Below are 27,846 nucleotides of genomic sequence, written 5' to 3'. Positions count from 1 at the left end.
GGGGTCTCTGGGGGTCTCTGGGGGTCTCTCGGGGTCTCTCGGGGTCTCTGGGGGTCTCTGGGGGTCTCTCGGGGGTGGCTCCCGCCCCGCGCCGCCGCCGCCCCGCCCGCGCTGCCTGCGCCGCCCTCTGGCGCCCTCTGGCGGTAGCGCCGCGGCCTCGCAGCGCCCCTGCAGCGCCGCGCTGGTCCCTGGCAGCCGAGGGACAGCCGGCCTGTCCCCGCCTGGCCGCGCTCCACTCAAGCGGCTTCCAGGCTGCCTTGAGCTGGATATGTCCCAGCAGTGGCTGCTCATCTTCTTGTGATGATCTCAAAGCTTCCCGTGGGTGACACAGCCCCACGGCCCCACGGGCGGCTCAGGACAAGCACAGGCTGCACATCCTTTACCACCGCTCTCCTCCAGAACCCCGGCTGATACACAGCCTATTGACTCTAGGAGACTTGGGAACAGAAGCACAAAGTGTAAAAGAAGTCACACGATACATGATGACAAGATAAACAAAAAGAATTATCTTCCGATTATCAGTTCCCTTGAGCTTTTCTTCTATTCTTGAATGTCTGTGAAAATTCAGGATTGCAAACTTCAAGCCTTGGGTCTCTGATCTCCTAGCTTCTCCTGAAATGTGGATTCTGGTCCTACAAAGAGCTTTCTTTGGCAAAAAGTATGAGCTCCTATCTAAACAAAAAATCCCATTCTAAAATCTTACAGTCCTGCCCTTCTTTTTCAGTCCATTTAGATTCTTTTAAACTCCACTCCAACACCATTTTTTTTCATTCCCCAATAAAAATTCCTCCTTCTCCCTGCAGCTAAGCACATGCAAGCAGTCTTCTTCCAAATTAAATAACTTTGGCATTTCCTTGGGGAAAGAAACTCAAAACCTACAAGTACAATTAACAAAGCAATAGAATTTTATTTGAACCACAGGTAATATTTCCTTAAACTCTTGAAATCTCCCATATTTTCTATACTTCAAGATAGTTACTTTGTAACTGGGCTGCAAGCATTCAGTTCTGCAAGAGCAGCACTTAATGCAATTACTATGAAGCAAGAAGGAAGCTGGACTTGGGTCTCTGATAACCAAAATTCTGTATCTCAGTTTTATCTTAAGAACTAAGCTAATGGTGTTTCCTCCCCAGCTGAGCAATCCTGAGGAATTTATACCGAGGGGAATGCTGGGGGTGTCTGACTTTGCAAATGTTCAGATCTCAAGGATTCTCATCAGACATCCCTGAAAGGGGACCAACCTCAACATGAGAACACACTGAGAACACGCCAGACTGCACAGAATCACGTCTGGAACGAGCAGAAAACTCCACCATCCTCACTGAAGGCTGCAAAAATGCCAGTGCCTACAGAAGGTTGTTTTCTTGTGGGTGTTTTTGTTGTAGTGTTTTGGGTTTTTTTTCAAATGAAGGTCCTAACTGCCAACTCTTCCTCAGCACTCATGACTTTCCAAGCAGTTTTGCAAAACTTGGCTGAGTAATCTCTTGAGGACACAGTTTAGATAAGTGTTTACTTCACTAACAAAGAACAGCTCAGTTCCGTTCTTTTCAAATTTCAATGCAAGCAGCATAGGCTCATCAAACCCATGAAACAGAAAAGGATTATGGATAGCAGGTGTCCAAAATACCATCTATTTTAGCAATCTGGAGTACTGGTAGCAGCAAAAGCAATTAGACTCTGAACTCAAGAAAATTTGTTTTTTACAGCTCGGATAGTTAAATAGTGAACAGATTGACAATGGAATCTCCCTTACTGAAGTGCTTAGAAAACAGATTAAATAAATATCTATCAGGAATTGTGTTGGTATGATTGATCCTGCCATAGCCCAGGAGAACATGCTGTTGAACCTTTGAATCCCCTTCCAGCCCCCTTGCTTTCTTCTTCTCTTTGAGTCACTGGATTGCAGCATCTGCATCATTGTGTTTTAGTTAATTTATCTTTTAAAGCCACACTCAAAATTAAGCATATTTAATTCAGCCATGAAGCAGCAGATGACCACAAAAAGCTCACAGCCTTATGGCTATGGTGGGGAGGAGTGAGCCTGGAAGAGGGAGATTCCAGCAAGGCAAGAGGCTCAGAGGCAGGTGTGAGGAGCTGGGAAGGGGTGATGGTGCCAGGAAACCGTACTGAGGCAGGGAGCTGTGTCTGCCGTCCCTGCCACTGATGGAAAAGGACAACACCAGGAGGACTGGCTGACACCTGGCTGCCTGTGCTGAGGGAATGTCTTTAGCACAGCATGCTGAAGCAGTGTCCAGCAGCAGCCAGGGCTGGCTGTTCCCACAGGGAGAGTAAAGCAGGAGCCAAGCGTGATCCCAGGCCAGGGCCTTCGCTCTCAGAGCACCTGAGCACAGCAGGGAGGGGAGGAACAGGGAGTGGAAGCCACTGACAACCCCAGACAGGACTGGAGACAGTGACACTGGGGCAGAGCAGAGACAGAAATGGGTACAGGGACAGCACCAGGCACAAAGCACATCCAAGAAAACATCCAAAGCAGGTACATCTCACACAGGGCTGGGGTCCCTCCAGCAGGTAGGGACCAAACTCCCAGCCCTGAGCTGAAAGGGAACCAGGGGCACAGTGGTGGAGGGTGTGGGTGGGGGGCCAGGTGAGGCTGCTCAGGAAATTGTGACCTAATGTCCCCAAGGTGGTGACGGGCTCAAAGCTGGCCTTTGTGTACTGAGAGAGGCAAAGATGGCAGGTGGACCACAGCCACACCTCCACAGTCTGTCAGTCCAAACATAATTACTCCAGACAGCTGCTAATTGTGACCACCGGAAGCTTTGACCTTACTAAATGCAGTCCACTTTGTGTCAGGTCAAAATAAGACTAGTATAAAAAAAAGAATTAGTATAAAAAAAGAAGATGCCCTGACTAGAGAGCAAAAATGTGACACAAAACTTCAGTGATGCTCATAACAGTTTTTGTAGAAATATTAAACTACTGGCCCAAAAGTACAAGAAATTCTGCACACCACCCCAAAATCTCAAAAAAAAATATTTAAAAATCCAGATCAAACAATGCCAAGTAAGACCAATAGGAAATTCCTCATTTACTAAGAATAATTTACAGAAATTTTTCCTTATGAAAGACCTCAAATGACTGAGAGGTTTTTTTTAATACAAATGATGATATAATTGAGTAGGGTAAAGCATGCTTGACTTATCAATAATATCACTTCTCATGTAGCTGAAATTAAGCTTTTGCTGAAGTACCACACTGAATTTGGCCTATGAAAAGTGTATTCATTTCATTAATTTTAATAAAATTGTATGGAATCATTGCTCAATGATTTGAAGATGAGACTTAGCTAAATGAAAACCATAATCAAACCAGCCTTCCAAAACCAAAAAATAATGAATTAATTCTTGGAAATGTTCCTCAGCATCAGTTTCTACCAAAGAACCCTTTCAAACCATGAGTCAGGTCAAACTGCCTGTAGCTCTCTTGCCCTGGCTTAGCAAGTACCTCTTGTCTTGCTAAAATGGAGAAAAACATTTGTAAGAAAAGGCAAAAGTGTGCATGTAACATTTAATTGCAGCTGAGCTGAACAGAAAACATTTAACAGTAAAAGCAACTATTTCTGACATATTCTACCATTTAATATCTAACAAGTGGGTCTATGCTCTACCAAACTCTTTGACATCTGCTTCAAGCAGCTCAAATCACAAACCCAGCTTCAGTGTCACTTGAGAAGAGCTGGGCACTTGAGATTCTCAGCTGCTCCCAACAAGGAGTGGAAAACCTTGGAAAAGGTTAGCTGGAATATTTCAAATTGCACACGTGATCCACAGGGCAAGGACAAGATCACGGAACCTCCCACTTGAACTCTGCACCTTTACTGCAGGTTATTCCAAGGTACTCAAGACAGTTTCTCAATTCAGAATTTATCTCTGCACAGCCCTGAAGAATGGGGAACAGAAGCAGATCAACAGACAGTTGTAACAGATTATATTTCAAAAAAGAGAAAAAGAAAGACAAATCTCCTTCCATGTAAACAGCAGAATGATGGCAAAAGTAACTTCCTTTTTTTTCCTGGAGCTTTTTAAATTCATTTAGTTCAAGCTTTTCAGTCATTTGCTCTACAGTAGCAAAAACCTACAGAATTTGAATTTATCATTTCATTTTCCTTCTTTTCCTCACATAATATATGTGACTAAGTCCCAGTTGATAGATTAAAGGGTCATTTCAGTCAATCTTTTAAACTTGTTTTGCAATTTTTTTTCTGATATTGCTCCATCCCCCCTGAGAAAATAATCTTAATTATTTCTAAGCTAAATATTCCTTAATATATATAAACTCCTTAAATACAAACATATGTTAAACTGAGCTTTGCTCTTTTATTCACAAGTATTTATCTGCAATTTTTCCATCAGACCAAACCCCAAAGAAGTGCCGTGTAAAAGGGAACAAACACACAATTAACAGAACCTCCAAGACCTCTTCAAACATCTGTCTGCTTATAATGCAGATAAATACCCCAGATACTTCTCCAAGTCTTCTAAGTATGGTGCCACTGAACGTACTAATTTTCCCTGCCAATTGTACATTTTTATGTAATAGAAACTAGGTTGATGTCAAAGAACTGAAAATTACAAACCATATGTCACACCAGAAGCAGCTTATAAAGATTAGCATATTTATAAGACAAAAACATGCATTTTAAATAATGCAAATATGAAAACATCTTTTTATTTGTAAAAGCATTTTTTTCCATCCAAATCAGACTAAAGTATGCTTTTCTACTTCACTTTTACAAGATCAAAGAAATTAGATTTTATCCTCTAGGAAAGATCTTAGATAGAGTAATATCTGATATTGTGGAAAATACCAACAATCAATAATTTATCCTTTCAAACCGTAATTCTAGGCTCTAAACAATAATCCATTTGTCAAAGATAGAACACAGAAGTCAGTCAATTTGGCAATGGTCATAATGGCCCAAAACATCCCAAGCTGAAAACCACACAGGGCAAGATTGAACTTAGAGCTCTAGTTTTTGACTGAAATCCAGTTTTTTTGACACAAGCCTTTTTTTTCACATTTGTGTCTCAGTTTATTTCGACAAACTTTTTCAACATTTTAAAGCCCATTCAAAAAGTGTGCAAAGCCATGCTAATTGAAGATGAACAATAAAACCATGTGTTTTCAGTATATGACCAATATGCAAATTAAAATATTATTAAAACCAAAAACTAGTGGACAATTAGCAAGATATGCTTATCGTTATTATGGTCATTAACTTTCAGAGCAGCAATAAAACCAGAATAATATTTGTCTGCCTCCCAGAGATGTGGTTCTTTGCAAAGCTGAGGGACCAACATGAACTTCAATGTATTCCTCATGAATTTTGTTGCATTCCTTCTGTTGCTAATACATCATTTAGCAAACTGAATTATCAGAATAATCACAAAATCAGTGAGGCTGGAAAAGACCTCCAAGGTCATTGAGTCCAAATGTTGACTGAGCATCACCTTGACCACCATGGCACCAAGCACCTTCATTCATTCTGAAACACCCCCAGGGACAGTGACTCCAGCACCTCCCTGGGCAGCCCCTTCCAATGTTTAACCACCCTTCCAGTGAAGAAATTCTTCCCAGAATAGTAGGCCAGAGAAAACTGTGTGTTAGTTAAGTATATATTCTATCTAGCAGGAAAATGATTTATTATACAAGAGTCCTCATAAAAACATTCTCAGAAAAAGTTTTCAAAATGTGAAAACTAAAAATAACTTTCAATTAATAATTAAAAACACAGAAAAAAAGAATTTTAAAACTCCCTTAGATGAGGCCAGTTTCCCCCATTACTTTGGCAGTCTAAGGTCCCAAGTATCAGATTTTTTATATTATTAGCACTGCTCTATCAACTAGTCAATATAATAAAGTCCTTAGTAAGCTCTGATCAAACCATATTTAAAGGTTTGGTTCTTCTGTCTTTATAATTCTCTTCACTTCGACTGAGAGCACTCACACAACTTTATGATGCACCACTAATAATCTGTAATAGAATTAAATGGGTACTTTCCAGGAAGTCAGCAGTACAGCTACAAGAGTATTTTTGTTGCACAGTTTTTTTTTAACGTACTATTCATAGCTGAGAAAGTACTTTAATTTCCCTAATTAACTGTTCAGTAATACAGAAATATGCTAATTAAAATCTATTTTTCTTCTCTTAAATTATGTCATGCTGTCAAATAGATACAAAAAAATGAATGAACAAATGATATTTGCAATATCAATGCAATATTGACATTGTGCAAGTGTTCCATCAGCACTTGCTCCAATTATTTTGCCTTGAATGAGTTTGTATTGTTTAATTGTTCATAACTTAATAAACAATTCTGTAGATGATGTATGAAGAGAAAATAGGATCCAAGATGGCCAAATAATGATCAAGACACTATAGAAAATAAATGATGAAGAATTCCTCTGCCATCTAACCACAGTACTCAAGCTCCAGGATCCAGGAGATGGTCTGTGCTAAGTAGGTACCATTTTAAAACAGTTTTGGGATGTGCTATTTATTTTAAAGTGTAACAACACTAATCCTTGTTTGATGTGCAGAAACTTGCTGCTTCCATGCAATCTCAAAGATTCCATGTTGATTTAGATAAACAGGTCAGACTTCCTGGCACCAGAGGTGCTCCAGGGTGAGAGAGACAATTGCAAAAGCCTCAGGATCAGAGCAGAGCTCTACCCTCCACAGCCCCCAGAGACCTGCTTGGAGAAAACCCTTTTTAGCTAGTTCTCCTTTTGAACATTTTTTTCCCTGTACCTCACAGTTGTGAGATATGTGTTCTATTCTCTGCCCAGGTGGATGGCATCAGGAATTTATAGATAAGAACAAGGATAAGAACTCAAGATCCTTCATCTTCCAGCATGGGAAAAGCCATTTATGCAGTATCTCTGTTTTCTCCCACACAGGACATCCATTCTGCTAGCCAGTCTCTGCACTAGCTACAAAAGAAATAAATTAACAAACAACACCAAAAAACTCAATCAAAGGTAGGCAAAATGAAAAGGGGCAGGGGTGAAGGAAATCTCTGGGAATATGAAATGCTTGGCTTTACAGGAAGAAGTTTTTACAAAAGAAAAAATATACATAATGAAATATCATTAATTCTATTATTAATCTTTGGAAATCATGGCAACCAAAGGAAATCCTTTTCATTTACTTGCATTTTTCTGGACTGTGAAGTACCTAAAGACCTGGACAACTCTAAATATTTGTGTTACTGAGAACACATATCTTTCCTTTGGATCTAAGTAAAGGAAAGGCCAGAGTTCAGAATAAATACTGCCTTCTTGAGATTAGGGGATCTACACATCTGGAATAGCTAAGTACAGGGAAATGCAACCTACAGTTCAGTATTGCTGTTTCTGTCTGGAACACCTTCGTAAACAGCTAGTAAGATTTAAGACTTGGAAAAAATATCTAATTTATTAAATAGCTCACACATATTCAGTAGAAGATTGATGGTTATGGCTGTCTTTTACAAACTTGAGGAGGCATCACACTGCTCTGTGCAACTTGATAAGCAACATTAGTCAAAATGTAGTACTTTTTTTTCCTTCCTATACATATGAAGATACTGTCTCATGTCTTGTCTTTTCCTGGTTCAAACAAAATTTCTGTTTAAAAAAACTTATTGTGGTTTTGATCATGTCAACAACCTGATTCTGTTTGTTTTCTTAAACCTGTTATACAGAGCCAGATTATGACATAAAAGAAACCAACTCAAAAAAGCAACAAAAAAGCAACATAAAACTAAAAGTGAAACCAAAGCATGGGACTCCTTGGCTTTATTAAGAAGTGCTATGAAAACAATGTATCTCAAGAGTCAAATATTTAATCATAAAATCCTTACATTTCAACAGACTTTTTACCTGGAAATCGTAATACTTCCATTGCCAATCTGAGTGAGGGGACAAATCAATATTTCAGTTCCTGAAACCTGCTGAAACACATTGTTTTTCACACATAGAATCCCCCACATTTGGTTAAGGGCAGGAAAAAAAATATTAGATAAGAGTGACAGTAAGAAGAGGAAAGCAGTTTACACATTGACCCTGAAGAACTTCATTGGGATCAATCTGTGTAACTTCAGCAACACTTAGTAATAAACCCCACTGTATATATTAATTTTTCTACCAAATGAGTTTTAAAACCATCCCAACACAACTGAAGCTTTTAAATGTCTAAAGGAAAACTATGAATCTTGTAACTGCAATACAAATATTTAAAGCTTGTAACTCTTCAAAACAGTTTAAAGTATAAAGCACTATGTCAGAGAATGTTTCTAACATGTAATCTCTACTGAATGTAGGCTAAAATTAAAATCTCTTGCTTTCATACATCACATTATTATATTAGTGTAATTACATTTGTTATCGTGTTCAACTAACTCATAAAAATGTTACCCTTCCTTTTTATATTAGTTGAGATTGTCTCCTCCTAATGAAAGCATTCACTGCAATTAGCTTAACTTCTGCAAGTTATAAAATACAAATGTGCACTATATAAGGAAAAATATCATGCCTTTCTGTGCTAAATGAATATACAATAATGCACTTCATGAGATTTCCCACAAATTTAAAAACAGACTTAGCAAGTGACCAGTACTTATAAGAGACTATCCTTTAACAAGGATTCAAAGAGAAAAGGCTTCAAAGAGCTTGAAACCTGTTGCCTTTAGCTGTTTCTTCAAAGATGGTACGTCTGAGAGCTCTGAACTCTTTGTTTCTGACAGAACCGCTTCACACACAGTGATATGAAAAAGCACCACTAAGTAATTGAAAAACCACAAGTGTTCTGCCTCTAACACGATTACATTTCACAATGCAGATTTATGAGATTCAAGATCTCCATTTAAGATCATGCCATTTCATACAGTTTCTCTCAGTCAATATACAAGGTTCAAAATGAAAATGCATTTACAGATGCAGTCATTTGCTGGTTTGAGCTGGGGATGAGTCAATTTTCTTCACAGTGGCTGGTAGGGGGCTACATTTTGGATTTCTGCTGAACAAGAAATTGATAAGACAGAGATGATTTTGTTATTGCTGAGCAGCCGTTGCACAGAGTGAAGAGTTCCTTTTGTCCTTCTCACCATCCTGCCAGCGAGGAGGCTGGAGGTGCACAAGGAATTGGGATGGACACAGCTGGGACAGCTGACCCGAGGGATATTCCAGACCATCTGGTGTCATGCTTGCCATGTGAAGCTGGAGGAAGAAGGAGGAATGGGGGATGTTTGGAATGATGGGTTTGCCTTCCCAAACCATTGTTAATCACTGTTAATGAGCTCTGCTATCCTGGGGATGGCTGAGCACCTGCCTGCTGAGGGGACAAGGTGAAGGGACACCTTGGGTTGCCATGTTTGCACGCACAGCTTTTGCTTTACCTGGTAAAATGGCTTTATCTCAACCCATGAGTTTTGTCACTTTTACTCTTCCAATCCTCTTCCCCATCCCACTGGCAGGGGGGGTAGGGAAGTGATTGGCTTTGTGGTAGTCAGTTGCCAGCTGGGCTTAAACCAGAACAAGTCATAAACACAAATCATGCCTAGAAATCTCAAATTCAGCAATATATGCATATAAATCACAAGAATATTCTGCCTACACAAATCAGAACAGTAAAGGAACTTCTGACCAGCATCAGAAATGGGACTTCAGAAGTCTTGAATACACTGAAGACTTAAAAAACCCCAATATATCAATCACTACAGACAGTTCTTCATCTGTAGAGTACATGCTACTGCCAGCTTACTACATGAGCTCTGAGTAGCTATGTCTGGTATTCTATTTGCCTTGATGCAGCATCTAAACAAGCAGGCAAACACACCGTTTTTTCAGCATGTAGCCCCTTCTCCAGAATTTTGAGACAGCTGAGACTTTTGGATGTCTGGAAGAGAGCTGCAAATATGTCTGAAAGCAACATTTGCCTTTCACTCAGAATAGAAGATTTGACTGAATTATGAGAAAGCCATATCTGGCAACTCTAGTACTGGTTTGGGGAGCTTTTCAGTCAATGTGCGTAGAACTGCGCTGTAACTTTTATCTTGTTTTGTACTTATTTGCTGTCTTTTCTGAGTTTCACATATATATCCATATCTATCTATCTATCTATATATCCCCATTGTCTTTGTCACACATTAAAAGTTCAAGCAGAAGTCTTCTGGCAACCACACAGATATGGATGTTAATGAAATGACAAATGGGTGCACTGCACGTGCCCAACACCAACGCTCGCTAATTGGTTACAGAAAATGTGCAATATGCCATAATTTACCAAAGCACCAATGCCTAATCACTTCACGCTGCAATGAATTTCAAGCAAACATGAGTAATTATGCCATTAGTTTTAATAAAGTGACAGCTAGCACTTACTCCACTCTAGTGAACATTTGCGCAGAAGTTGGTTTATAATGTCCTGCAGCTCTATAGAAAGACTCTTAGAACATGAATTCTTTCAAGATTTGTTGTGACATCTATGAACATTTGTTCATATGTTAAGTATGGAAATCCAAAATTATTCAGCACCTCCTTTTTTATATACTACATGAAAACTTCAACTTCACTTTCAATTATTTGGATGAGAACTGTCCATATCTGCCCATGGGATCATTTGCAAAGCCATCTTGTCTTTTCTAAGTGGCTGCTCCAGTATTTTTTTATATACTGGAATTGAACCATTTGAAAAATATTGAAAAATTAAGTTTTAGATTTGACCTGGACATCCTTAACAGAATCAGTAAGATTTTCACTCTGAGTTTAAACAGGCACAACAGTTAACACTGCAGGTTTTTACTGGCACCAGTACACCATAAATAGGACTTGTTCAGGTTTTGGGTAGCAGACGACAGAGCTACATCCAGTATATGAAAGCTGAAAATTATACTCACAAGAAACCTGAATGGGATTGACAAGGCATCATTTTAATTATGATGCATTTACATATTGAATGTAACGGTGAATTACCAGCACTTAAAATTCTGAGTTTGACTTGAGTGCCATTGACTCAGAATTCTCAACTGAAGATTCAGAAAAATATACTTAAATATTTGACCCATTAAATGCTAATAATAAGCCATATATAATTAATTAAATCTGAGTAAGATTGCTATCAACACTTGACTAGAGAAACTTGAAATGAAGATGTTAGGTACTACATAAACAACTAGAAAAAAGTTTTCAAAATACAAATCTCGCTTTGTTATTGACTGCTGCTTCAAACTTGTGTAGGAATGGGAGGTTTATCATGAGAGTCACTTGAAATTTTTCTGTTGATGATTTCATTAAACAATAGCATCACTAGCCTATGTTGTAATTGAATTAAGCTAGAGTCAATTGACCTATTCTCTCATTTTCCTGAAATGAAACACCTAGAAGTGAAATTTTAGCCTTGTTCTCTGAATAATGAGCACTAGCACGATTAGGCTCTGTGAACAGGAAACACCTTCTCTCAGTTGACTAATTTTATGAAGTTACTATGTAAAATAGGTATTCTTTTCAAGAGGAGAAAAATAACCCAGAACATAACACTGACCTCTCATTAGTTCTTAAAAGCTAACAACCTTGCACAGCAGTTCCAAGACAGAAGACAACACACAACCTTAAAAAACAAGTTTAAGATAAAAAGAAAATATTCTTCCTAGTTAAAATATGGCATTTTAGAAAATTATGGTTGCACATGCCAATGCAGGAAACTACTTTAACAATAATCCAAATCTCTTTCTTCATTTAAGATACATCTGATGTTGTTCAACAAGTAAACAGTTATGTTTGTAAAAATAAAACAAATCCTAGAGAGAAGTGGGAAATTCGTTGATAGAATATATCTTAAAACCTGGTGTTCGAAGTGGCATTAAAATGGCTTTTAATTTCAGCTACTCCATCTTCAAAAACAAATCTAATGTCTTCATGGCAATAAAGATAGCAAAAGGTGAAACACAGGAGTTACTGTTCTTGATTTCTCACATTTTAGCCTTATCTAACATTTAAAAAAATGCTGGGATAATCTACCATTAAACAATCTTCCTGCTCATCTGCTCTCGGCCTCCAGCACAATAAAAGCCTGCTTAACACAATGCAAGTGTCCTAGAAAAGGCACTCTGTGTCCTGGGAGAGGATCACGGCAGGATCTGCTCCACATTGCAAGTGCAGAATCACAGGGTTTAAGCCTCCTCCTCAGCCTGTCCCTAGCAGGAGGCATTACTTGTACAACAGCACGGAGGAGCACTAATCTGAGAGCAGAAGCACATTGGGGTAGAGTCTGTGTCAGCCTGAGACAAAGGGATAAAGACAACAGAGGGAAGGGTGAGACACACAGATGGATGTGCACACAAACAACAGCACTGCCTTCACCGTGGCACAGCAGTATTGCCAGAGCACTGCCCAACAAAGCTGCTGTAAAAGTTTTTTATGCACCACAGCGTAAAACAAAAGTGCCAATGACTTTCTCCTCAACAAAAGGGACGGTGGGGAAGAAAGCACAAAGGTGCTGGTTTGCAAATTTATTCATATGATAGGTAGGATCTGGGTTTATTCAATGTCTTGACCCTGAAGGAAAGACACAAACAAGAAAAGTTTGTTGTACCTCTACACGCACAGATTCAAGAGAACTTAAAATTAAACTTATCAGTACACACATTCAGATATACTGATGGAGAATTCCCTTCACCTCCTCCCAAGTACTTCAATACTCCAGCAATGTGTTCCATGTTATGATAAATGTATTATCTTTGAACTGCAGGTATGGCACTGTACCATATATTTCTTTTCCAATAATCATATACCATTTAGTTACTTTGAAGTATTTAGTCATGAATGGCCTTTGCACTTCTTGATAGATAAGAAATAAGAAACAAGGAACATTCCCCAATGCACCAGCAAGACTGCAATGACAGCATTAGTACTGAGTCTGTGTTTAACATAAATGTTAGGTGAGCAAACAGCACTAGTTTAACAAAATACATTTTTGCTAAGTGTCTAAACATTTTAAATATTTGCACTATAGTTCCATTATTTCCTTAGCACCTTCCCTTAAAAAGTAACATTGCTACTGAGTTGATCTCCTATGAACTCAATGCCAAAACCACATATCAAAGCCACAACATTCTCAGCTAATAAATGCACAAAATTTGACAAATATGAACCTGAGGATGAAAGCACTGTCTACCAGATCTTCTGATTCTTTGTGTAATAATGAGCTACAAACTTCAATTGCAGCCTAGAATCAATGTGGGACCCTTCTGGCAACACACACTGGAGCTATGTTATCATTATTCTCTACTTTCTGGTCCAAGAGAGCAATACCCAACAAATTATTTTTTAGGTAACATGTTAGACCAAGGAGTTTATTAGGAAAAATATATGGCTTAGGGCTTAAAAGACCATAAAGTGGTTTAAAGAGACCTAAGGGACATTGATTTATCTACCAGAATCAACTTTCTCTTTTAGGCTGCCGCAATAGAGCATGGAAATGAGAAAAACAGGATTAAAGAATCACATTATCTGCATAAAAACCTCTAATGCTTTTTTGTTTATAAAAATGACACTTCAAAAGTTATTTGAATGGTGTGACGTAAGATTGTACAATCCACTTCCACATCCTGCATTAAGTGCTGTTAAAGACTTCCTTTAATCAGAGTTGGTGGAGATCACAGCTCCCCTTTTTAACCTACTGAATCTGTGCATTAGATAGAAACATTAAAAAGTAATACTGGTGGAATTTGCAACTTAAGTTGCAAAGTTTCCTTTTGTTTCAGAAGAAAAGTGTTGTTCCTATCATACATAATTGAGACATCAGGGGATTAAGGGGAATTTTCATATTACTTGAATTTAGCATCTACCTTATAAACTCAGATAGGGAAGACTCCACCTGACAGAGGGAGAAACTCACTGAAAGAAACTTTCAGAGAAAAAAAACTTTAAAGTCTTCTAAACCACCTCACTTCACTATTTTCTCCCCAGGAGCAGCAGCCTCCATATTTGTAAGAAGTCAGGCCATGTACATTCCCTTGTGTTTTGTCAGAGTTGGAAGATTCTCTCCCAGCTGAAGCTACTCTTACGAACGCTGCCAGGGTCATGCCCTGGCCAGGCTGTCCCATCACCTCGTCTGCATTGTCCCTGATGCCTGGGTGATCCCAGTCTGAGCTAGTCCAGGGAGCTGAACAGCTGAACATTAAAAACATTCCCCTTAAAAAGCCTAAATCTACATTTCTAATCTTAGTGAGGGTGCCATTTGTATTGCACCTCAGGGGCATTTCACTGATAAAACACAATTAGCAACAGACCAGTGTCTATTCTAGGAATAGATTTGTTATTTTCTGTAGCAAAGGCAGAACAAAAAAATCTCTCTTTGTAAACCAAAAATACAAATGTTCAAGATATGATACACCAATATCACATACATCTAGAAGTCAAGAATCTGTGCCATGAGCAAAGCCCAGTGACATATGTTTAGAAGTAATGAAGCTTGTATCACTTTAAAATAAAAGACTCCTCCCTTCTCAGTCGTTTCTCAGTCATGTCACCCTTTGAAGTCAGACCTGCAAGTGCTACATTAATTCCTACAGAACCTTCCAGAGCTGTGACATTACAAAGGCAATGTCTGTAAAGGAATTGAAAAGTCTTACTTTACTCCAGGGGCAGATATAATTTCAGAAACCCCAAATTCTTTGGGAACAGGCCTTTCCATGAAGTTATGTTTTTGTTTTACATGAGCTCTATGAATGGTGGAGGGTCATCTCTGAGGCACGTGCAGTGAAGAGTCTTTATTCACAAGAAAAGACTCACTTGATAGTCAGAAATAGAACCCAAATCTCACCAATTACTTGCTTTCCAGCTGTAATAACTGTAAGTAGTCTAATCCAATGCCATGCTATAGCTGCTAACAGTTCTTCCTTTGGTTCACACAAAAGTCTTCTTGTGCTGAATTTAAAAGATTTCAAGCAAATGAAAGATGGAGCCAAGCACTGACAAGAAAAACAAAATACTTAAAAACTGATCAGTGGGCAGCGCTCAGTTCTGACTGTGTAGAGAGGAAAAATAATAGGTATCACTTTAAACTTAATCATAATGCACATGCATAAAGAATTTGTATTAAAGATGCAAAGGTACCTTACTTCTGCCATTTTATAATCTTCACACAAATCTTATGAAAATTGTTCTATTTCATATGTTCTAACTTCAAGAAAACACAATCTTGAAAATATCAACATATCATCAATTTGTTCCTTAAAATCTGTTTAAATACATATTATGTATGTACATATGCAGAGGGAGGAGGAAAGGCCTATTTCTGTAATGAACTCAGCATGAACAAGATTTTGCTCGATGAGGAATCTAATTGCCTCTAATCAGCCCACAGATTCTTCATAGCCAAAAGGTCCAGCTGGACCAAATAATCATGACATCCAGAGTGTGATATTCAGGTAAAGCCGTATAGAAAGTTGATAAATGAAAGGAAATCGTTTGACTAGAGAATGTGTTCCAGGCTTGTACATAATGTATGGTGGTAAGAACAATAACAGAATAAAAAAAATCCCTCTCAAATCTCCAAAAGCCCAATCCCTTCGCTTAACAGCTTTCTGATAATTCACTTTGAGATTGTCTTTTTAGTATTTCTATGGTTTATTTACACAATCTTTAGAATATTAGACAACATTTGCCTTCGTTATTCAAAATACATGACTATGCACAGAGATGGCAGAACCTTCCAGAACAACTTTTCAAGACACATTTACTTTCTGTTCTTCATAAGGTGAAAGCCACAGAGCAGGACTGCCACAGCCTCTCTCCAACCCTGGTCATTCCTGCTGTGGGCTTCTCCTGCCAGTGCAGGAACACAATGATTAATTAAACACCCATTACTTATGGTCTCCCTTCTTCTCTAACAGGACCATTACACCGCACTCTCAAGGAATCATCTGAAACACTGCACTTGGAATGTTAATATTATCTGTTCCCAGCTCTTTGAACTTGCTGTAAGAAGTCTTAAGAATAGGTACTTTTCCAACAAAACATAAACATATAAAGCAAACCAAGAGTTACCACAGTAGAGAGAGTGAGACATCGCATGGTCTGGCCACAGAAAATGCCAACTATCTCCACCCCAGTTCTATTTAGACTGGGCCTGGATCTATTCCTCCAAATCAATTGCTTATTTATTATAATTATATACACAGAAAATTCAGCTGCTTAGAAACTAGCATGTACTTAAAATGTACATCTAAAGAAAAGAAACACAAAGAACAAAGCCAATACAAAATCTTGAGCTTCCAATAAACAGTAACAGAGTCTTTTCGGAGTTAGAAATTGTTCCTTCTACATTTAATTCAGAATCTTTCCTCACTTTCCAGTAGGTATTGCCCTAACATTTCACTGTCTTTCCATCCAACACCTATGCAATACTCTATGCAAGTTGTTTATCATCTCTGCCCCTAATGCAGTTTGAAATTTGCTTGAAAAGGCTTTTTACACTCAGCATATTTTTAATACACCAGATCAAATATTTGAATTAAGGAAGTTGGGCCCCAGAAATATTTTCATCTATCTACTGTGTCATGGCTTCTTTCAAAGCATAATGCAAATCAATACTACCTTAAATGTACATTCAGGTATTTGTAGAATTCTGAATACAGATTTGATTAAGCAGCATAAAAAGATTACAGTTCCATTGCCATAAAACTAAGAAAAATCAGACAAACTTCTTTTTCTTAATATTTAAAGATACTAGGCTCCTGCTGGAGAAGCTTAAAGCTTTGCTCTGCTTTTATCTATTTTAAAATCTTTCTGAACAACAGCCATCAATCCAAAGAAATATATTTTCAAAGTATTCTTTCATTCCTCAACAAAAGACAGACATTGGGAAGGTACTTAAATCCATTAAGATGCATGTAGAGTAGCCTCTAGCAACTTCCAACCTATTTAAATAACCAGAATTTTTCTATTTCCATACAAATATTCCGGTAGTTTAGTAAACATTTTGTACCTCAGTAGGCATCAGTGTTTGTTAATCTCATACATAAGGAATAAATTCCAATGCTGCAGGAGCTCTGTGTATTCCCAGGACTCTGCCCAGGCATGCAGACCCCTGAGCCAGACGTCTCTGCAGGAGGATGTTCCTCCAAGTACAGTAGGCAGCAACTGGGGCCAAATGATTCACTCCTACCATCACCTCGCAAAGTCTAATTTGATAATTACAGTGATTATCAATTAGCATCTCATCACTATTTGATGACACACTATGACTTGAGGCTAACTAGCATCTCGTACATCATTTAACAAAAATGCCAGGAAAAGAGGGCTAGTGGCAGAGGCCAGCAGGCACAGAGAGCTGAGTAAACAAAGGAATGTGCAACAGTTTGGGAGCTCTTACAGGTCAGCTTTTCTGAGATGGGTCATTGCAGACACCCCCAAGTGGGAGGGAGCTCTGTGCAGAGCCCCAGCCATCACAGGAGTGGGAGCTCCATTCCCAGCCTAGAACAGGCCACAACCTTTGTCTTCTGTACCTGGAAAGTCACTCCCACAGTGAGAAGGTCTGCACAACAACACTAAGGTTCCAAGAGAATCCTTTATTATTCAGGACAACGACCCAGTGTACATTTTAGACTAATTAAACTCACTTTGAAAAGGAAAAAGGAAGCAGATAAATTTTATAATGAAATATGTAACGCAACTATCAGAAGACAACAGCTGGAGCTAGCTTTGCACAAAATAAATTTACAAGTGGTTTTGTCTACAGTTCACCACTAGATCAGATTTCACATGGATGATCATTCAAGTTTAGAGAATACTCAACCAACCTGTTGCAGCTGAAACTCATTTCTTCCATTCACCTTGAAGTATAAGATACTTGATCTCAACAACTTTACCTGATCTGTTTCCTAGGAATGAAGAACTTGCATTTCAGTATGCCTGAAATACTTCTTATGTCTTTAATGCTGGAATAGTTATTATGGAAACATTAGCTGGTTATAGCATTGTATTATGATTCATTCAAAAGAGCCATGGCCCATATATTTAGAATGTTCCTTTTTTTATCTTATAAAAAGACTGAAGTCATGTAATTCTCTCATGCATATGACCACATCATTCCATTAGAATCTTCTGTGGCTGTAGCAGAATTTCCATTTTCATAAAGGACTTTTATAGGAATTGTCATCTTGTCTCTAAAGTAAATTTTTGCATAAAAATGATGAATGTCTTAGAATCCATTAGAATTCAGAGTGCAAAAAAGAACCGTAAGTTATAAATTAATACAAATTTTGTGAAATTCCAATAAAAGCCCTCTACATCAAGACCTCCACACTGGTTTATGCGTGAAATAATTCTTAAGAGGACTAACTGTAATCTTCAGCATTATATAAAAATTAAAATGTATTTTGCTTCTGCATTACATAATTGTTTTATCTTTCATTGTTTCATGCCTTCTGCACTTCATACCTTTATCTGCATCAATATTTTTCAGAACTAATATATCTTATTCTCTTCCCTTGCCCTCCTTGCCTTAAATAAATACTTTTAGTTACTTAAAACTAACTTGGTGTAAGGACTGTTTTGGAGGATAGTTTGTACACACTACATAACTCCCTGAGATATTCAGTACCTGAAACTGCTACTACTGCAAATGCTGACTAATCTGAAATATGCTATCAAAAAATTATGCTCTACTATGTGCTAAATAAAAGTTTCAATTCACTTTTAATCCAGTAAAATGGCTAGTTTACTACTAACCATAGGCAAACTGCCTTACATGTCATCTAAAATGATTCCTGAATCCCTGGCACCTAAAACTACCTTTCATGATTTTTTTTTTTATTTTTAATGTAAACAGCAAGAATCATCAGCATTAATCTGCCAACATCAAACATCATATTGGCACCTATCAACAAGTACCAAAAGCAAAAAAAGCAAAAAGTGACGTGAATTTTAATTTGCAGAGATCATTATGTCAGGTATGGCTTGTTTCAGGATAACAATACCCTGTTAGGGCTTGCAGGCCTCAGCAGAAGTAATTTGGGAATAGCAGTGACAGCATAAACAAAGCACTGAGAAAGGTTTACGAGGGTGGAGTCCATATAAAACACTGGATTAAATCTCTTCTGTATCCTGCGGCTCCAAACTTTCCGAGGATGCAGCAGTAAACCCAGAGCAGACAAACTACAGCAGACTTGGCTTCCAACCCCTCTTCCTCAAAACACGAGCCCCATCCACTTATTACAACTGAATGCACCGTTGTTCCCCGTGAAATACTTGAAAACAAAGAGCTAAAACACAAAGACTATTCCCCTTTATGGAGTATTAACTTCCGCTTTTAATAACTAACTCCTGGTCCCACACGATACAGTTCTGCATTGTCCAGCACACCCCACTTCAGCCAGACAATGCACACAGCAATAAAACTCAACCCAGCAAAGAAAGTGAAAGCTGCGTTTGTTCAGCGTGTTATTTGGCGCAGCCAACTGTAATGCTTCTGCCTGCCATTTATTGTTTACTCTGTCAAAGGATTATTAAGAATTAGGCTACATTTGGCAATTTTTTTGAGAAGGGAATTTACATGCAAAGTGACTGACACTTGGTATTTAAAGTCTATTGGTCGACTTTGACCCTTCGTTTACAAGTGACTCATTTGACTGCAAGGATCTCTGATGTGGAAATGCTCAGATACGAATCAATTGCAGTTTTTGTCTCGGGTAAATGTTACTTGGCAATCCAAAAGAAATGAACAATGCTGAGACCGAGGCTCACATAGAATAGTGCTCATATGTTTAAAGAATTCCTTTTACATGCTTGGTTTAGTTCTCGTCGGAGGATTTATGACTCCCCTTCTCCTAATAACTTATCTCAGAGCACAGTGGTTTTAAACATACATACACACACACACAGAGACACACACACAAACCCAGCAGTTAACTCTTTTGCTGCCTGAAAGAACAGCACAAATGCATTTAAGTACATTTAAAAAGCAGGTTTGGTGCTGATAGGGATTGTGATTCTCTGTGGGAGGTTGGGATAGGGTAAGGATAGGACTAGAAAGGGAGAGAAACATGTAGGTACAGTTTGCAGATCCCTGCTCCATAAAGAAACGATTGTACGTAAGAAAGGACCATTCCTACATGAATCAGCTCAGTGCGAATTCTGCAGTTTATCTCTGATAAAGATAAAAGTAAAAGGGTGTATCTGTATCCGAGCAAGATTCCCTTCCTCTCAGAAGGCAGATGCAGCATTTCTATAAACAAAAATGTCTCTAGCCCTACCTTGTGCCAGTGCTTGCAACATGTGGAGCTGAAGCAACAGAAACGCCCACCATCCCCGACAGAAGATGAAACAGAAGTTTAACTTTATCATCATTCCGCCTCGCCTGCTATTCCTTCGGGCAATAATTTCGCGATGCACCTTTCTTTCAACCGGTATTGCCTCAGTGATCCCCATCCGATCCGGCTGGCTGCCACTCCTGCCGGCGCTGTGCTCATGGCTCATTCCGCAGCCGCGGCCCGGGCTCTCTGTGCAGGGTCGGGAGCCCGTGCCCCGCGCTCCGGGGGGAAGCGAAGCCCCCACTCGCCGGGATCGGCGGGCTCTTTGATTTGTGCTCGCTCCGCCTGCAAGCCGGGAGCAGCGCTCCGTGTGCCTCCCGCTATGACAGTCGCCACCTAAGTCAATGTTTCTTGTGGAGGTATTGATTGCACCAAAACAACCAGTCAGAAATGTGAAACACATGTTTCTCTGCACAGTCACATCCGATGCCTTCAGCACAGAGGGAGTAAGTTCATGGGCGTCAGTATTTCAGTAAATCCGGATCCTTCAGCACGTCGCAAACAGGAGCAGGGAGAAACTGATCCATCTTAGCAGCCACCAGCAGACAATCCAAAGAGAATCTTTTATACCGCAACAGTGATGGAAACTGTTACCCCCGTCATTTTTATGGAGCGTGGTGAGTTCTCCAGCATGTGTCCCATTCTCCTAAAAACCCTCCGCTGCAAGTGTTGAATTCTCGCAGAAGGGGGAGGGGGGAAGCGACAAAGAAAAAGAGAAAAAACTAATTGAAAGTATCTCGTTATTCCTTGCGCTAAGGATTTATTTCAGACAATTTCAAGATTAGCCATGCAGACAGAGTAGTCTCCCGATATCCCCGCAAAGCTCTGCATAGTTTATATTAATCCGATTTTCCTTGGAATACAAATCTCTACCGTCAATAGAGGGGTTTGAAGGGTCCTCGAGCAGGTAAATGGAGCAGCTCTGGCTGTGATTCCAGCTCGCTGTGCAGTCAGTCAGCCACAGGCCAGTGCCGGTGTCACTTGAACTCCTCACGTTCAGCCGGAGGTAGGGAAAACATCAGTTGATCCTGTCTCCCTCCTCGAAGGCTAGCGCCGATCCCTTCCCTGCAGGGAGACCACGACAAAAATCACCTCGAACAGGGAAAGCGCTTTCTCTGGCCGGTTGTGGACGCAGCAAGGAAGCAAACCCTCAGCTGGACAGTGTCCGGGGCGGGGGGAGCGAAAATCTCCCGAAACAAACAGCAACAAGGTGAAATCCTCCCAGCTCTGCCGTGCCGGGCTCCTGCTCTCCGCGCTGATGCAGCCCAGGGATCCCGGTCCTTCCTCCGAGCGTCTCTGGCTCACAGGCGCTGTAAACACAAGGGGGAAAGCGCGATCACAACAGCGGCAATAAAACCCAACCGAAAAAAAAAAAAAAAAAAAAAAAAAAAAAAGGAAAAGCAAGCGCTGGAGGTTTTATGTTTGAACAATGCATCGGGTATTGTTTCAGTCCCGCCTTCCGTAAAGGGAAAACTTTCGTGGGAGATTCCCTCCCCCCGCCGTTAAAAGAAAGGAAAGGAGTAGTTATAAAAGAAGTGCACCCAGGATAAAGGGTAGTTAAAAACAAAGCACCTAAGCGCGAAGTTGATCAAACACAAGCCCCGCCAGCTCGCTCCCGCCCCCGAAAGCCGCCTCAACTTTTCTCACAGCCTCAGGCGGCGGCGCGACCCTGCCCGCGCCCCCCGCCATCCCCCGCGCCCACCTCGGCGTCCCCGCCCCGCGTCCCGGCTCCCCCTCAGCTCCCTCCGAACCGGCAGCGGCGCTGCTGGCTTCACCTCCCGGCTCCCCGCACGGCTCTCCCGCCCACAGCGCCTCAGCCCACCTTCCCCTGACCTACACCTCACCAGCGGGGCCGCGTCTGGGCTGGGAAGGGCGGAGGGGCGCGCATCCTGCGCGGGGCTGAAGGGATGTGTGCGCGCGTGTGTTTATCTGTACGCTCGTGTATCTGTACGTGTGGGACACTGTCGGGACTGGGCGCTGCGGGGATGGGGGGGGCTATTTTCAGTGCAGGTTCCGCAGTCGCGGGAGGGGGGACACAAACACGGCCATCGCCATCCCCTCACGCCGGGACCTGCGCTCTCTCCGGCCGGGGCGCTCATTGGGCGGGCGAGCGGGGCGGGCAGCGCGCGCGAGCAGGGGCAGCGCGAGCAGGGGCAGCGCGTGCAGGGGGCAGCGCGTGCAGGGGCAGCGCGCGTGCAGGGGGCCGCGCGCGCAGGGGGCAGCGCGCGCAGGGGGCAGCGCGCGCCCGCGCAAGGCGGGTGCGGCGCCGCGTCTCGCGCCCCGTCTCGCGCCCCTCCAGACCCCACCGCGCGCGCCGCCCTCAGGAGACGCGGCCCGCGGTCCCCTTCGTTTGTCCCCGTCCCCATCCCCGTTCCCATCCCCGTCCCCGCGGTCCCGGCGGGGCGCTCCGCCGCCGCGTCCCCGCGCTAGCAGCGCCCCCTATGGCCGCGCGGCGGTGCCGCGGGCGGGGACACGCCGGGCCCGCCCGGACAGGCCGGGCCGCCGCCGCCGCCTCATCCCGGGCGCGCCCCGCGGCGGCCGCGCTTCCCGTGCGCCGGAGGGCGAGGAGCAGGAATGTGGGGACAGAGCCAAGGGAGCCCCGAGGTGCGAGTTAAGCCCGTCCCTGTGCGCTGGGCTGCGCGGTGCTGTCGCGTCCCTGAGCGCCGTGCTGCTGTGCCCCGTGGAGGGGAGCGAGGGCCGCAGGTTGGCAGAGCCAAAGTTGGAGGTTGGCTCCTGTTCCTTCTGCCTTTTTGACAGGCGGTGTGTGATGATGGAGCCGTGCAGCAAACACTGTGCATTATCCCATCAAATACAAGGTTATTTTTCCCCTATTACTAACAGCCGGTTTGATGTGTGTCTGAAAGAGATGCGGTACCCAAGAAAGCACCTTTTTCTTGAGCCTTCGTTACTTTACAGGATACAAAAAGGTAAAGCAGGTTCACAGTTTGCACCCCAGTGCAGGGGAACACTTTCCCTGGTTCCCTGGCACTGTCCAACAGCTGTCCCTCAGCTGCCTCCCTGTCCAAGCCGTTCCATCCATCAACATCCAGAGCTGCAGGGCAGCTTTTCCTCCTGACCCACCCTTTGTATCTCCCAGGTACATCTGTCTGCCAAATTCCCTCCTACGCCAGTCCCTGCTTCTTCTAGTGTCCAACAGGTTATTAAGTTTATGACATCCCTTGTCTGCCCACCCTTTATCCTTCTGTGTGCCAGCTTCTTCCTGTGTTCAAGAAGTTGCTGTACTCAAATCCTCCTTATTGTGGCACCTTTTCTTGGTATGAGATATGAGATATGAGCACTCTTCCTTGTGGTAAATAGAGTGAAAATAGCGATTCTGTTGTGCCTCTCACGTCACACTTTCCTTTTTTTGTGCGTAGACCACATTAATAATTATCTACACATATCAGGAGTCACTGCTTATGATTTTCCCTGCAATACGTCCGTTTTGAGAACAATGCAAACTGAACCCAGATTGTGTTCAGAACTGACCTTAAGGAAGTAACAATCTGTTTGTAACTCCCATTGCACCATTAATAGTAGTTATTTTACTGCAGCTTGAAAAAAAAACCTTTTTATTTAACCAGTAATTTAGGGTGGGACTGATTTGCCTTAACTGGAAATGGAAAATATATTTAATTGTGTGTTGGGCAGTTTTGTTTTGGTATTTTTTTAAGCACTGTGTACAAAGGAGCACAAGGCTGCTCACAGAAATTGCAGTTTAAGATTTCAAATTCAGTTTGATGTCTAAGAAAGTCCTCGGTGTTTCCTCGTAAGTTCTAAGGGAGGCAGTTTGCAGTGCTTATGATAGTATTGTGAAAAGTCTGCTGCAGGACTCATTGTCAGACTGTTGAAAACAAGGTGCTACAAAGGAGAAATGCTCATTTCTGTAACATTGCTCAATTTCAGTGGAAGTTTATTTCACTTTGAAATTAACACGTTTTCCTTGTAGCCTTTTAAATCTGTTCTGCATGCAAACATAAGCACTGGAAAGGAACCTATAAACATAGGAAAGGAACCTATTTTCATCACTCGGGCCTTGCTTTCTTATTTAAATATGATTGTGTCTTTATACTTGACATTTTGGGTGAGATGTGAATGTCTGGTAGGAGAACAGCTCTCTCACCTGAAAAAAGCAGAAACAACAAATCTGATGGTCATAAAGACAGAAAAAAAGGACGGGATGAGTTTTACGGAATTTTAAAAGGAAACACAGGAACAAAAGCAGTATAGTTAGTTTTATTTAAAGATGGACAAAAATAAGGTTAAAAGTCTTTATATCAATGACTGTTGTGTTTTGAAATGAGGTGTAAATGCGGTGTGATAATGAGACAAAAGAGAAAGGAAAAAAAGGATCCACTATTCAAGACAGGCCATTTAACGAAAGGCAGCCTTCTAGCCAAGATAGTGGAATCACGGAACTACTTCCACAGGAAAATCTTCCCGATATTTTTTTACAATACTTTATATCTTCTGGGGTACAGTTTATTGACTCTTCAGCGTTTGGAGTTAGCTAAACTCCTACAGATGGAGCGTTTTCATATTCAGGTAACTTTATATGCTTTTTAAAGTTTTATTTGTTTGTTTGGGGGTTTTGTTCGATTTTTTTTTCTTTCTTTCTTTCTTTCTTTTTTGAGCACTGCAGCAAGTTGTTGGGAATCTGCTGTAATTCCTCATGCAGTCTCTGGTTCTTGTAGTCACTGATGGTGGTACCCAACTGTGGTCTAGATTATGCCAAGCATGATGTTTTTAAGCCAGGTAATTGCTGTGGTTTGTTTGGGCTGTCCTGTAAGCCCAAAAATTATATTGCATTCTCTTCTATTAAAACAAAAAGAAAATATTTTTTTTTTATTGCAGTGCTTTTCACCAGCACACTTTCTTTGATGATGACTTACTCCACCTGGAAAATGTTAAGTGATAAAACAAAAGTCTTTACCAAAACCTTTGAAAATTAAACACAGAGCAATATGAACACTATAACAGGCAAAAATAAAAGTTGTGAATTATGTAAATTTACTGTAAAGCAGTAAATTATGAAGAACTAGTAAAGTCTTCATCATAAGTAATGTAGAACAATTACTATTTTTAATTCCTGGGATATAAGGTATAGATCTTGTTGGTATCCTGAAAGCAGTTCCATGCGTTGTTCCTACACTTCCATTTTCCTTCACTCAAAAAGTGCAAAACTCAGGACAAGCAATTTTATTGACTACCACATGATAGTCCCAGAGGGTTTTTATATTGCCTTTCCCTTTCTCCCAAGAGGGACAGTGCTTTAGAAAACAATGACTTTGCAAGTAGAAAGTAACTTTCTTTCAAATGAGAATGTTTTCCAGCATATTAAATCAACCTGAATTCAATGAACTTTTGGGAGGGGGCTAAAATCTTCCCCAGAAAGGGTATATTCCCAAGGGACACTAGCCAGCTGCTCTGCTTTTATCAAGTAAATATGCTTCTACGTCAATAAAAAGCATTGGAAGAGAAGGAAGAAAATATCCCATTATGTGCTAGAAGTCCCAAGGGAGGCATTAGGCAATGACTTCACCACACTTCTGGAAGTATCTCCTGTAGCAAACGCTGTTGCAAGAGCAAGAATAAGTCCCATTAAATTTTACTGGGCTTAAATAACTTAATATGGTGTCAGTTTATAAAGCCCCCAAACAAACAGAATGACAAATTTTTGTTTTCTCCATGTGGTTTGAATTTACATAAAAGAAATTAGAATTAGATTTATGTACCTCTTAGGTCTGATTTTAAATTCAGAAATGCGAGCAAATTCAGAGTTAAATTCCTTCTCTTACAGCTTAATATGATTGTGCTGAGGAGTGTGGGAACAGGCGAGGCGCAGTTCTAAGGCACAGCGGTAAAAGTTGAGGGCAGAATGAATATATTGAAATGTTTCATGGCTTTTATGAGCCTGAGAAGGATCCTGCTAGAGCTGTAGCACGGCTCTATTTATGCTCAAATACAGTTAAGCTGATGGAAGCAATGTCTGTGCCGTCAGGACAAACGTGGTTTCTGAATTATCCCATCTCCATTATTATCCCAAGGTAACGATAGGCTTTCCCATTTAGCCATCAGAAGAAATTCACAATGACCCAGCCATGTTGCCCTGCTGTGTTTTATGGAGTAGAGAGTTAGCGAAGTAACATAAAGGATCAAGACAACAGGTTCTGCGGTTTTGAAATGTAGACGTTTGAAAACATTCTCAGAGCCTCGCAGAGGAAGTCTACAGGGTCTCTAATGATTCTACTCCAGACAAGATGGGCTAGAATGGAGAGAGAGATCTTCTCTTAAGAAGTCTGTGCCTTCAAACACCAGCGGGTCTGGCTACCCAGCCATGGGTTGCCGGGATCGGCCTTTCATGATTCTGATGATGCCCCAGGCATGAGTGACCTGAGCACTTTGAGAACTGTCTGAAATTGCCCGTAAATACTGGGGCAGGCTTTGGACAAAGACTAAATGTTTCCGTTGAACTTAACCTTTGTACTTAGGAGTGCCATCTTGGGGACTTCCTCAACTTTCTAGCTGATCAGGAAAAAAAAAATTAAGTAGAATCTGAAACCATAAATACAAAAGAAATCTACTGAATAACAGCTGAATATTACCAGTGAAATGCATCAATTCATCAGCTTACACTTGATCACACTCTGCAGAAGACTTCCAAAGAATACATCAGACTGGAGGAAGTGCAGTGTTACTTGCATTCTTTTTTCCCCCCATCCTTTTTCTTTTTCCTGGAACTAAACCAAAACACATTCACAACAGTAAAAAGTACTGCTTCTGCAGGACATGTTTCAGGTATGACATAAAATATTAAACACTTGGAAATGAGATTAGATTTCATTCATGTTTTCAATTTCTTGATAACTTTTATATGAAAAACCCAACAAACAAAGAACCCCTCAAAATCCTAAACTGAAATCCGTGTACCCCATGCAAGATCCATTGTGATTTCCGTTGATTACGTTTTTCTGAATTTCCTGATTAAGATGCTGTAACATGCCTGTGGTTTCTCCCAGAGAGGGCACTAGTTTAGTCATTAGTGAACTGGTTATTGTCTCCATATCCTTATTCAAGAAGATATTATGAAGGCCTGAATTACTTTCTTATAGACCCTGAACAGTGCAGAATACTGTTTTTATCAAGGGTATGGCTTATTTTCAGATGCAGTATAAACACCTTGTCTTAAATAAGCAAAGACATCCATTGAACACTTTGTGATGGGATTCCATCATTACAGTGAAGAACTGTGTTAAATGGATACATGGAGATAATATTCAAAAAAAATAACTATTCTTCAGATTCTGCAATTGAGAAATGCAAAGTGCTAGATGTGAGGAGTTAGTTCATGATTACAACCCTGCATTTTTCTGACCTGATTGATATGACTCAAATGGAAAAGCCTTAAAAGCAAAATGCCAGTGTGATAAGCAGATAACAAGAAGGAGGATGAAAACAATTACCATGAGCGTTTGAGCAGTCCTACTCTCTAAATGGGAGAAAACTGAACATCTCAGCCATGTTGCTGCTG

At 40.8% G+C, this 27,846-nt stretch overlaps 2 protein-coding genes across 9 annotated transcripts in view; one reads left to right on the top strand and one right to left on the bottom strand.

Moving 5' to 3' along the window:
* The window catches only part of SDK1 (sidekick cell adhesion molecule 1), a 385,141-nt gene extending 362,581 nt beyond the window's left edge, over positions 1-22,560 (bottom strand). The window contains exons 1-2 of one of the 5 annotated variants that reach the window (XM_086855185.1): positions 22,153-22,560; positions 20,259-21,625 (exon numbers count right to left, since the gene is read on the bottom strand). In XM_086855185.1, the coding sequence (XP_086711311.1) occupies positions 20,259-20,718 (460 nt within the window). In that variant the 5' untranslated portion in view covers positions 20,719-21,625; positions 22,153-22,560. Of the gene's footprint in view, positions 1-20,258; positions 21,626-21,887 lie in introns of all 5 variants that reach the window. The other 4 variants (XM_086855184.1, XM_086855187.1, XM_086855188.1 and 1 more) reach the window with 4 other exon arrangements.
* Positions 22,561-22,777: 217 nt separating this feature from the next.
* Positions 22,778-27,846, top strand: part of CARD11 (caspase recruitment domain family member 11) — a 103,509-nt gene continuing 98,440 nt past the window's right edge. The window contains exon 1 of one of the 4 annotated variants that reach the window (XM_086853634.1): positions 22,778-22,919. The gene's annotated coding sequence lies outside the window, so the exon portion shown is untranslated. Of the gene's footprint in view, positions 22,920-23,864; positions 27,114-27,846 lie in introns of those variants that run through there. The other 3 variants (XM_086853635.1, XM_086853637.1, XM_086853633.1) reach the window with 3 other exon arrangements.

This window comes from Cyanistes caeruleus, chromosome 17 (assembly GCF_971803275.1).
Source record: "Cyanistes caeruleus chromosome 17, bCyaCae1.hap1.1, whole genome shotgun sequence".
NCBI lineage: Eukaryota > Metazoa > Chordata > Aves > Passeriformes > Paridae > Cyanistes > Cyanistes caeruleus.
This window is presented reverse-complemented; position numbering and strand designations above follow the sequence as displayed.